This window comes from Danio rerio, chromosome 13 (assembly GCF_052040795.2).
Source record: "Danio rerio strain M-AB ecotype USA chromosome 13, GRCz13ab, whole genome shotgun sequence".
Lineage (NCBI taxonomy): Eukaryota > Metazoa > Chordata > Actinopteri > Cypriniformes > Danionidae > Danio > Danio rerio.
Genome location: NC_141033.1, coordinates 26801434 through 26813590, shown reverse-complemented (window position 1 = coordinate 26813590; position 12157 = coordinate 26801434). Strand labels below are relative to the sequence as shown.

General features: G+C 36.8%; 2 protein-coding genes across 5 annotated transcripts in view; both read left to right on the top strand.

Moving 5' to 3' along the window:
* The window catches only part of rhoua (ras homolog family member Ua), a 40837-nt gene extending 40540 nt beyond the window's left edge, over positions 1-297 (top strand). Inside the window, exon 4 of the mRNA XM_087277850.1 lies at positions 158-297. Within this exon, the coding sequence (XP_087133976.1) occupies positions 158-166 (9 nt within the window). The 3' untranslated portion in view covers positions 167-297. The remainder of the gene's footprint in view (positions 1-157) is intronic.
* Positions 298-1558: 1261 nt separating this feature from the next.
* Positions 1559-8392, top strand: LOC141377183 (serine/threonine-protein kinase pim-2-like). 4 transcript variants are annotated; one of them, XR_015505969.1, is made up of 10 exons: positions 1559-1775; positions 3201-4058; positions 4658-4837; positions 5025-5122; positions 5219-5269; positions 5951-6332; positions 6416-6592; positions 6807-6936; positions 7029-7541; positions 7643-8392. XR_015505969.1 is itself a non-coding variant. In XM_087279376.1 (9 exons), exons 1-9 carry the CDS (start codon positions 1616-1618, stop codon positions 7036-7038), a joined length of 2046 nt encoding a protein of 681 aa, XP_087135502.1. In that variant the 5' UTR covers positions 1559-1615; the 3' UTR covers positions 7039-8392. The 4 variants fall into 4 exon arrangements, 2 of the variants coding, with proteins under 2 accessions (XP_087135502.1, XP_087135503.1); XR_015505970.1 differs by having other exon boundaries at positions 3201-4077; positions 4510-4837; XM_087279376.1 differs by having other exon boundaries at positions 7029-8392.
* Positions 8393-12157: the final 3765 nt, after the last annotated feature.

Below are 12157 nucleotides of genomic sequence, written 5' to 3'. Positions count from 1 at the left end.
GAGGGCAGAGGGGCAGTGGCTCTAGCCACCAGGCCACCCCCCTGTCCACGGCCCTGCTTTGCACATTACTGTGCATTCATGAAACATGACAAAAAGTCTTGGTCTGTTGTAAGTTTTTAGTTGTTAGGATCATACAAATTCATATTCTTCCCCTCAGATGCTGTGAAGTGATGGAGTCCAGATGCTACAGGCACAGAAAAAGATGCAGCAATGGAGGAACACAGCGAGCACCTTCCAGGAAGAGCTGGAGGATAGAAATAAAGACTCTAAAATAAAATTTCACTTGTGTTGTCCATATTTCTGTGTTGTTGGTTTTTTTTTTATTTATTCTTATTAGATGTGCCTGTTTAACAGTGATGTAAATCTGTTACTATATGCACAATAAATAGTTTGCTTAATTGTAACACTATTGCATCCTCAAATAATGTATTAATTGTGGTTTAGGTGACTACAACGTCGTAAAGTCGTTCAGGTTTAAGTTGACCGGATTTGACTTTTCATTTTGGTACTACTTTTTAACCATGACGCGACGTGAATTGTTTAACAAAACGAGAAACAAAAAAGTGTCCAGCACCAAAAGCCTTCATAAATCAATACGTTTTAAATAGAGTTTTATATAATAAGTAAAATCCACTGATAATGATAATATTTTAGCGATTATATTTTATGTCAAAGAAGAATTTTACTAATTTACAAGAGAAGCATAAAAAGAGAAGGACTTTATTCTAATTATTATTATTCAGATAATTTATTATTCAGATGTTATTATTATTCAGATATTATTATTTATTATTCAGGTGGCCAATTTCTGACTAGTGAGGTTATTTGTGCCTACCAGTTTGTTATTTGTCCAATAAATCCTAATACATTTTTTTCTTTCTCTTGTGGACTGATAATTTATGGACTATTTTAGCCCAACCCTTCATATTTCTTATTCAATCTTTTATGTTTAAAACACTAATGTCCACTTAATATTGACTGTGATAAACAACTTTAATACATGTTGATATGCTTTAGTAAAATATCACCTCACTGATGACAAATTTGTATTATTTATTTTTTTATTTTTTACTGAATTCAATAACAAAGATACAAAATCCAATTTTGCACAAAAAAAAAACAATGATAATAAAAGATCAGGATAAATAACATAAACATATATAATTTTTTTAATTAACAATTAAACAGAGATACATAATTCAGATACAGCAAGAGGAAACAAGGACTTGTGTATCCGTGATATTTCAAAAATATTTATCATAATAATCCAAGAATATATAATTTTCTTGTTATTAACTAGTCTAAGAGATTTAGCTAATAAAAACATCAATTTCAATTAAAAAATGTGAAAAAGAAGGAATTGGAGAATTTTTGTTTGAAAAAATTAAAACATAAAATAAAATAAAATATTTTCCATACAAAATAAAAAAGTTATTAATGTGGTTCTTTGATATATCAGTTTTACCTTCATAGTAATAAATAATGTCTTGAAGTTGTAAGTGTCTGGAAGAAGCAATCTCATGACGAATAAATAGAACGAGAAGAATACCGTTACGTCATAGCCGACAGAATTCCTCAGAGTGACAAACGAACGAGTACAGTGAACAGTGATTTAATGACTTTAGCGACTTGTTTTACGTCTCAAATGGAAAATAATAAGTCAACTGTGTTTTTTCATCGAGTTAAAAAGATCACGACTGACTTTGTCAAGAATAATCATCAGAGTGACTCGATGGCTTCTCCTACATCTTGTACCACGACGAGAAGCCCAACAGGTGAGATGAGAGTTTACAAAAACGGTGTATTCCCACCTATTATTTAATAAAAACTATAAAAATAATAATATATCGCCATATAACGAAGCTTACATACTTAAGAGGCAAATATTCAACCTCTCGTGATTGTAATGGTTTCGTGTATATTGTATATTTTCTGACTTTGTGATTGAGGCCTGCTGTCATTTTATGTATTGACATTCTGGCTTTAAAGTTTCTCCTTTCCACTCAACAGAAATTGTGCCTCGCTAACGTTACTGATAAAAAAAACATTCTAATATTACTTTAATTTAAACTTTATGTGTAGACCTACGCAGTAATTTTCTTAGTTTTTAATGGTGTGGAGGAATATTTGTTATATTTGAGCAAACTGAGTGAGAATATTATATTTAAGTCTTTTATTGGTTTAAGCAGGGATAAATTAATACAATTGAGGGAAAGTTGGTTTTATATTCACACATTCTGACTTTCTTCTTAAAAATATAATAACAGAAATATTGTTTCAAATTCTAAATGGGAAAATCATATTAACAGCCAAATTACTATCATTCTACAACATTGTTTACTGTCAATTAATTAGTTATAACGTTGATTTGAAGTCTTACTTACATGCTATTTCACACCCAATGTTCAAATTAGCATGGTAAACAACATGGAGACAGTTAAATTAACAAACATAAACCCAACTTTTCCTCCATAATAATAAATGTGTATAGCTCTGTTTCTGTAACTGAAGTTCTGGAGCAAGACTTCTCTTTTCATTTGGAATTCTAAGACTGATTGCTAAATGTTTTAAGTTATAATTTACAATTCACAGATTTCTTAACTGAAGATCCAGAGCGTGAGAAATTGTTCACTTTGAGTTTGACGATTGCTAATGGAAAGCTGCAAAAATATGGATTTTGTTTTTATAATTGTTTTGTGATGGAGAAGTGGTGCTTGATTGAAAAATATCGATGTAGATGTGGCACCCATTGACAAAAAAATAAAAGGCTTCATGAATTTGATTAAACATTGTGATGGTGATTGTTAATAGCTCAAACTATAACTATAATAAAATATTCTATAACTCAGAACTTTGAAAAATCAAAAAATGAGTTATTATAATAGTTTGCATTTCGTGTGAGCAGGAGTGAAATGTTTATTTTTGTAAAACAGTTGCTTCTAGGATTTTTCTTAATGTCTAATTGGATGAATTACCGACTATTTGTCAGGTTGTATTTGTCATTTTACGTCATAGAAATGATTCGCAATCCCACGTAGTTATTGTAGTTTTTAAACATTTTCTATTATAATTGTACATTTATTGTTGATGTTTCTTTTGTGTGATTGTCTTTTATATGTCTAATTTTCAGCAGTTTGTCTATTTTAAACTTGTGGTTAAAGAGTTTTCTAATATTTCCCTGTTCATTTCCTTTACTTCAGAAAACCCAGAGAAAAGGAGGAAAGGGAAAAAAGTCTCTGCTTTCTTTAAGAGAGTATGGAAGGCTGCAAAGCGCCCTTTCCTTAGCTGTGACCAGAGCAGAGTGGTTCCCTTTGAACCCCAGTCAGATAACGACTATTTCGAGCACCTGCCTGTTCCAGGTCCCTCCAGGACCGTCGCAGCACATGCAGACCCTGAGCCGGTGATGCTGCCAGGCCAGGTCTGTGAAGAACCTCAGCCGTTGAGTGTTCCGGGCCCCTCCAGGATCAAGCAAACAGCACATGTGCCGAATGCAGATCGGGCCCGTCCTGAGTCCTCAACGGCCCTCACAGGTCATGTTGACACTGAGCAGATGCGTCCGCCAGTCCAGGTCTGCGACAGTCTCGAGTCGTTGGCTGTTCCAGGACCATCCAGGATCCAGTCAACGACCATCGCAGATCATGTTGACCCTGAGCAGATGCGTCCGCCAGTCCAGGTCTGTGAAGATCCTCAGCCCTTGAGTGTTCCGAGCCCCTCCAGGATCAAGCAAACAGCAGATGTGCCGAATGCATATCGGGCCCGTCCTGAGTCCTCAACGGCCCTCACAGGTCATGTTAACACTGAGCAGATGCGTCCGCCAGTCCAGGTCTGCGACAGTCTCGAGTCGTTGGCTGTTCCAGGACCATCCAGGATCCAGTCAACGACCATCGCAGATCATGTTGACCCTGAGCAGATGCGTCCGCCAGTCCAGGTCTGTGAAGATCCTCAGCCGTTGAGTGTTCCGGGCCCCTCCAATATTAAGAAAATGACGGATGCAAATTCAGTCAGTCCTGAGTCGCCTCCGTCTGTTCAAGACCCCTCTAAAATTGATGGGACTGATGGTGAGTCATCCTGAATTTGGTTCATTTTATTTTGCCATCTGTTATTTTTACTCTTTGTTGTTTTTAGTTTCTAAATCAGACAGTGTCATTTGTTGTACTGTTGGTTGTGTATTAATTATTACAGTGCTAAACATATATGAGTACACCCCCACAAATCTCTCATTTAACTTCATATGTTCTATAGGATGCTTTACAATATTCTATATTCTAATATCTTTCCATTTCTAAAAATGTTCTGTGACTAAAATATTATTTTAATAATTAAATCTGTTTATTAAATCAGTTTTGTTCAAATGCATCAATATATATTACTATATATTACCCATATTCACTGAGAAATGGATAAATGTACAGCATATATCAGGCGTGACCAACCCTGTTCCTGGAGAGCCACCAAACACACCTGCCTGTAATTATCACGAGGTGTTCAGGTCCTAATTATTTTTTTCAGGTGTGTTTAATATGGGTAGCAACTGAAATCTGCAGGAACGTGGCTCTCCAGGAACAGGGTTGGCCACCCCTGGCATATATGAATGTTCTGAGCACTGTAGCTGCAGCTTTGTTCATGAAGATGTTTCTGTTTGTTTTCTTCAATTTAGAAAACCCCAAGAAAGGAAGGAAAGGGAAAAGAGTCTCTGCTTTCTTTAAGAGAGCATGGAAGGCTGCAAAGCTTCCTTTCCTGCATTTTACACCACAGCCTGAGCCAGAGTCAGAGCCAGACATTGAGTCAGTATGTCTGCCAGGCCAGGGTCCTGAGGAGGCTTCTGGGCTCACTCGTGGTAAGTCATCATTCTGTAATTCATAATTAATATAGATTATTAATCAATTTACTCCTGCATTTCTGATAGAAGTTACTGCTTTTAGGTCATTGCATTAGGTCCAGATTTAAAGGACAGGAGTCATATATTTGATCCGTTTCATACCAGACAATCCAAGTAAATCTCCTTGCTTTTTTCTGTTTTTCAGGACTTGATCTGACTCAGTTTGAAGTCGGAGACCTGATTGGAGAAGGAGCTTTTGGCCAGGTGTATGTGGCATCTCACAAACGCAGTAAAAGAGTAAAGGTAGAGAACTACTTTTTTAAAATTCAGTCAACATTTTCCTCCTGATTAACAAATATAAATAATTTGTTGGCTTTAATTTAATTTGTTTTTCCGCAGGTTGCCCTGAAGTGCATGGTGAACAGTCAACAGGACCGCTATCTGGACATTGTAAGTTGATTAATTCACACAACAGTGAAAATGTGCTGAGCATTTACTCATCCTTCACTTCTCCCGTACCTGTCTGGACCACTTTAAACTGAACTCAAAAGCAGATATGTTGGAAACAGGTAGCCACTGACTTCTATTGTAGAAAAAGAAAATACTTTTGAAGTCAATGCTTACTGGTTTTCAACATTCTTCAAAATATCTTCTTTTGTGTTCAGCAGAAGAAATAAACCCAGAGACAAGTTTTTAACACATAAATGTCGGGCTGTGGAATTAATTAAAATTAATTTAACATTAATGGAGGTTAAAATGATCATTGATTCATATCCCGGCCCCTTGTAAAGCAGTCTGCATTCATTTCTACACAAAGCTGGAAATCAAGGAAATCATGTAGCGGGACTTTTGCAGCATGGGATGTGCTTGATTTATTCGAGTGTATACGAGTCATTCAGAAGTGCTAAAGAGCTCTTGTGCTGTTGTGTGCATGTGCTCAGCCTCAGAGACGGACAGAACACACACGTGTAGAGTCCTCTTTTAGCTTAAACTGCATGACTGAATGCTCAAATATAAGCAAAAATGTGTCACAACATGAAGCTTAGTGATTATTCACATACTGAAGTTTGTGTTACTGTACTTTGTGCCATTCTGCTTTGTTAATGTCTTTGAAATCTGTTTTCTTTCTAGGATGGTCATTCCACACCTGTGCTTGCAGAAGTGGCAATGATGCTTAGGTTGATGAAAGCTCCGCGATGTCCAAACATCATCAGATTACACAACTGGCTTGAGATTGAGGACAACTTTGTTCTCATTCTGGAGTACGCAGAGTCATGCCAGACCTTGCTTCAGTACATCAAAGACACAGCGGACATTGAGGAAAACCAAGCACGCCAGTTAATGCGTCAGTTGATCCGAGCTATAATGTTCTGCTCTGAGCGTGGAGTTTTCCATGGGGATATACACACAGCGAACATCCTGGTGACTCTACCCCGATTAGAGCTCAAATTGATCGACTTTGGATGTGCTCAGCCAATTACCCAAAAGCCTTTCAATAAAAGTGACTATCGAGGTGAGTTGGAATTTTGTGTTAGTTTCTTTGGTCACAGTATTGTCTCATGAAATGACTAAATTCTGAAAATGTCTCTCTTACAGGAGCTGGACATGGCATGCCACCTGAGGCTTTGAGGTGTCGTGTATTCCATGCTAACCCGGCATACGTCTGGACAATAGGCATTATGCTGTATGAAATAATGCATGGACGACTGGCCTTCAATAACAGACAGTCAATAATGTTTGGCGCAATTCAGATACACCCCAGGTTATCCACAGGTAAGCAGACACCTCTGAACAATCTCAGCCTCAGTGACAGAATCAAACATGTCAGTCATAAGTCAAATGGATTAAATATAATGCTTACAGGACCTGTAGATATTAAAGTCACTTAATTGTGGATGTTTTGTAACATTTGATGTTGTAAGATTTAAAGACGTTCATGAATGTTGAGTATGCAGACATATTTCACACTCTCTGTGACACTTTTCAGCATGCGTGGACCTGATTTCCCAGTGTTTGATCCGTAATCCAGCTAAACGGCTACAGTTACACCAGGTAGAAGAGCACTGCTGGTTCAATCCAACGACCCCAAATCCTGTGAAGCAGTTATACAAGAGGAGGTAGCGGAACACACAGAGTTTTATTTGACAGCCTTTCATACTACTGCTTAAATAACTTTGTCTTATTTCTGATTGTTTTTCTTCATTTTTAGAAAAAACTAAAGAAGCGAGGAGGAGGAAAGCACCATTTCCAGACATTCACAAGACTGTTAAAGTTATTAATTACTCCCTCATGTCATTCCAAACCACTAAGACCTCACTTTTCTTCAGTGTCAGTTCATGACGTCTGTTGAAGAGAGCTCTGTCCTGCACTGTATGTGTGTCGCACTGCTGACGTCTACCTCAGATGTGCCCACGCTTTGTTTAAATGAGAGGAAGTCGCGCAGGCCTCTGGGTTAAACATCAGCAGTACGACACACATACAGTGCAGTACAGAACTTCTGAAGTCATTATTTCTGTTTTATTGTTTTTGTGTTTTTCTTTCTGCATGAAAGAAGTTTCACCTAAAAATGGCAGCTGTAGCTCCAAACCCCTGACACCTTTCTTCATCTTCAGAAAACTAGTGAAAATATTTGAGATGAACTGCGAGAACTCTCTGATCCTCCATAAACCACAAGAATGAAGAGATGTTTAAATCCCAGAAAACTTCATCAGAGCTCTGTCCTGCGCTGTATGTGTGTCACACTGCTGATGTTTACCTCGGATGTGCCCACGCTTTGTTTAAATGAGAGGAAGTCGCGCAGGCCTCTGGGTTAAACGTCAGCAGTGCGACACACATACAGTGCACTGTGCTCTTATGAGCGTGCAATTTGAGGGTCAGAGAGCTCTCAGATTTCATCTAAAGTTTTCATTTGTGTTCTCAATATGAAATAAACATAAATTTGAACTAAGGACATGAGGCGAGTAATTAATGACAATAATGGTAATTAATGGTGCCTGGACTGCAGCTCTGCACAAGATGTTTGGCCAGAGGAGAAATGGTCGTGCCCAACTGAGTCTGGTTTCTCTCGAGGTTTTTTCCTTCACTTTAGTCAATTGGTGAAGTTTTGTTCCTCGCCACTGTCGCCGATGGCTTGCTTGGTTTGGGACTTGTGGAGCTGCGCATCGATGGATTTGCTCTTTAGTGTTTGGACTTTCAGCAGTGACAATTAAACCACACTGAACTGAACTGAACTGAACTGAACTTCAACTCTGAAAACTGGACTGACACAGTTTCAATTTACTTCTATGTTAAGCTGCTTTGACACGATCCACATTGTAAAAGCGCTGTAGAAATGAAGATAAATTGAACTGAATTAATGCTAAAACTCCATTAGGAAGTCCAGTGCTGTCACAGTTTTCTCCTCTAAAGTGTCATCAAAGATCTGCTCAACTATTTTCTACCTCATCAATGAATCTGGTGTTCTGTCATAAGGGAAAGGGATTGTTTTATAATTAAGTGTTCATAATTGTTTTGTTATGATTTGCTTTTATATATTGTTAATAATTCAAATAAAATCATGTGAATCAAAATGAAGCTCTGATAATCATTTCTGTGACTTTTCTAAATGACTCCTTACTCAATTAAAGAGATTGTTCTCCCTAACTATTTACTCAAGTGCTTCCAAACCTATGAGTTTTTTTCTTCTTCTGTTGAACACTAAAGAAGATACTTTAAAGAAATCTGAGAACCTGTAACCACTGATGTCCATAGTAGGAAAACAAATACAATGGAAGTAAATAGTTACAGGTTTCCAGCATTTTCCAAAATGTCTTCTTTTGTGAAAAACAGAAGAAACTCATAGTACTGTAAGTCATTTTGGAAGGGCACTTTCTATCCAAGACTAAAAAGGGCATGTGCACTGCACAGGTTCAGCCCAATGTGTGCACGTGCCTGACCAAGGTTCATTTACTTAAATGAGTAGTTCACTGAAAATCATCCATAATTTAAGTAATAATTTATTAATCTTCCACTTGTTCCAAACTAGGTTGAGTTTCTTTTTTATATTAATCACAAATGAAAATATTTTGAACTACACTACCTGACAAAAGTCTTGTCGTCGATCCCAGTTGTAAGAGCAACAAATTATTATTTGACTTCGAGTTGATCATTTGGAAATGTGGCAGGAGGTAGATTTTTCAGATAAACAATCCGTTGAATCATCTGTTGAACTGACAGAAAACAGTCAAGTTTGGTGAAGGAAAATCATGGTTTGGGGTTACATTCAGTATGGGGGCGTGCGAGAGATCTGCAGTGTGGATGGCAACATCAACAGCCTGAGTTATCAAGACATTTGTGCTGCCAATTACATTATAAACCACAGCAGAGGGCTTCAGGTCAAGGTGCTCCAGGATTGGCCAGCCCAGTCACCAGAAATGAACATTATTGAGCATGTCGGAGGCATTGAAGATGAATCCAAAGAATCTTGATGAACTCTGGAAGTCCTGCAGGAAAGCTTTCTTTGTCGTTCCAGATGACTTTATTAATAAGTTATTTGAGTCATTGCAGAGATGTATGGATGTAGTCATTTAAGCTCATTGGAGTCATACATAATATTAATTCTTTTTCCACTGCACCATGACTTTATATTCTATACTGTATACTACTACAAGATCATGTTTTATTTTGGTAAAATAAGCATAATCTAAGGGCTTTGTCTTTCATATAAACCACTTCTGATACCAAATGATCAACTAGAAGTCAAGATATTAACTGTTTTTTCTAAAAATCCAACACAATCTCACGGCAATTCGTAACTTTTTCGTTTAGTGGCTAATTCGTACAAATTCGTACAATTTAATTCGTACATTTTAGTACGATTTGCTCATCCCCCAATGACGGTTGGGTTTAGGGGTGGGGTTAGGTGCCACGCCTCCTTTTTAAAATCATACATTTTCTTACGACTGAACTCGTACGAATTCGTACAAATTAGCCACTAAACTGCCAAAACGTAAAATACTTACGTTTTCTCGTGAGATCAGGCTGAAAAATCCTAAAATACTACTCAGGTAGTGTATGTTACAAACCAGCAGCCATCCATTTTCATAGTATTTTTGCTCCTACTATGTCAAAAGATACACGTTTCCAACATTTCTCTAAAAATATTTGATTTGCAAGCAAAAGGAAAAACAAATTCCAAAAGGTTTAGAACCACTGTGTGTGAGTAAATATTGAGGAAATGTTCATTTTTATAAAATATATTTATACATGTCAGTTACTGTACATGTCATATGGTAATTCAAAAATCAATTTAATTGTATCTGGTGCTCATTATGATTCTAAATGTTGAAAACAGTTGTACTGTTAGTATTTTGTAGAAACTATGATACATTTGTCATTCAGTATTAAATTCATGTCATATTAGAATTGCTATAAGCACTTAAGCACTATAAAAACGTGCCAGAATTTACTATATTTCTAATCAGTTGAATGCTCCTTTGCTGAATTAAAGTGTTACTTTTTAACAAAATGTTACTGAAATGTGAACATTAGAATATATTTTACTTCTGCACAAATTTAGGTTTCTTTAAAAAATGAATCAGTTTATTTTGAAAAAAAAAACATATTTAATCAACTTGCTAAATGGTGCATAATCATCTGTGCTTGGTCCATTTTATTGATTTCAATGTGTTTGTATATGAGGTGATGTGTTTAAAAGTCCTCAATATTCTGAGTGCAATCGAATTTCCTTCACAAGGTATACTTTAGGACATGTGATGTCATGATGAGTTTTTTATATTGGAAAATCTCAAAACAGGAATTTATTTCAACATTGTGTCTACGTTTCATTTGATGTAATAAGATGATTTGTGAGTGCAAAAAAATCAGCATCAAAGAAAATTACACTTTGAGAAAAATTCTGTCAATGCAATTCAGGAATCAACATATGTATGTGATTAGACATATTGTCCAACAGTGCGAAACACTTTGTTAACAGAAACATTTGAAATGTTCCAAAATGCAAATAAGCACAGAATATGCAAAGTCTCTTTTGGGACCCCTGATACTTTGGGGCCAAAGCAGCCACTTACTGGTTAAGTCTTCAGCTGGGAAAACATTGATTCCAAAATATTCACATTTACTCACAAAAAACCACTTGTATATTACAGGCTGTAGACCATGTAGCTATTGTAATGGAGAGTTGGATTGCTCATTAAAACAAGTTGCAGTGTGACAGATTCTATAATTCTCCATAATCCCTGTTGTCTCAAAAGCAGTATTTCCATCTCCTCTCATCAAACCCCCCCACTAATCTACCGAGTGCTTAACTCATTATATTCTAATTATCAGAGATTAGGTTTCGCCCCTTCGGCATGAAAGACACAATGAATAAAAGATCTGCGTTTTTCAAAGTCCACATCATTGGCTAAGATTAGTTGACACTGGACTGAAGACACATCTGTTTAATTCAAGCATGAACATTTGGCCAAGTGTAAATAATGTGATACTAATTCTGAGAGAATGGGATCTTCCGTTTTATATGGGAGGACACAGTGCAAGCTTATGGTGGTTTGCTTTATTTTGAACAAACTTTAAAAAAAAGTGTTGCTAACAAATGTGTTTTGCTGATCCACAAGACACTATAAGGACTGCAGTTGTAACAGATACAGCAGCTGGACTAATTTGTCGAGTTGTGAGCCATATTAATGTTTATTTTGTGCTTCTGGATCTTTTCAGTGTGTGTTGATGACTTCATACTCGGGTACCCTGAGAAAGAAAACTGGTCCCAGTGTCTGTGTTTTTGAGTGCGCGTGAACCCCTCTGACCGAACCTTTTTGTCCCCATGGAGACTCGAGAGGCTCATCAGTGGAACAATTGACTTGTGCATCTGCATCATGACAGCTGGGCTTTACCCTATTAATATTCAATTCAAGGTCTGGTGAATATAACCACTCTCCTAGCATTCAGCTCAAGCATATTGTCAGCGATCAAGTCCATCTATCACTGTGTCCTTGGTGCTGGCCTTCCCTTGACCATCAAACATTTACCAGCTCGTCTGGATCAAAGACATCAGACTGTGAGGTGCAAACATTGTGAGACTGAGGAAGATTTCATGGCTAGTCTGAGAGCACTAGTGCTTTTTTTCCATCAATGAATTATAGATACATAATAGCTATTTTTTGGACTTGTTGCTCCAAATGTGATGACAGAAAATACATGTTATTAGCAAGCAAAAAGTGCTGCAGGATTTTAAATATGTATTAAACATTCTGTAATAAATTAAACTTTTTTTTATTCTATTTGGACTCGATAATGAATGGATGGATGAATGGATGCATGAATGAATAGATGGATGAGTCG

Bases quoted from the DNA above. Each gene is read 5' to 3' on its own strand.
- LOC141377183 (XM_087279376.1), top strand. From the start codon at position 1,616: ATGACTTTAGCGACTTGTTTTACGTCTCAAATGGAAAATAATAAGTCA. The intron at 4,059-4,657 runs GTGAGTCATCCT...TCTTCAATTTAG, and splicing joins TAAAATTGATGGGACTGATG to AAAACCCCAAGAAAGGAAGG. The intron at 6,593-6,806 runs GTAAGCAGACAC...GACACTTTTCAG, and splicing joins ACACCCCAGGTTATCCACAG to CATGCGTGGACCTGATTTCC.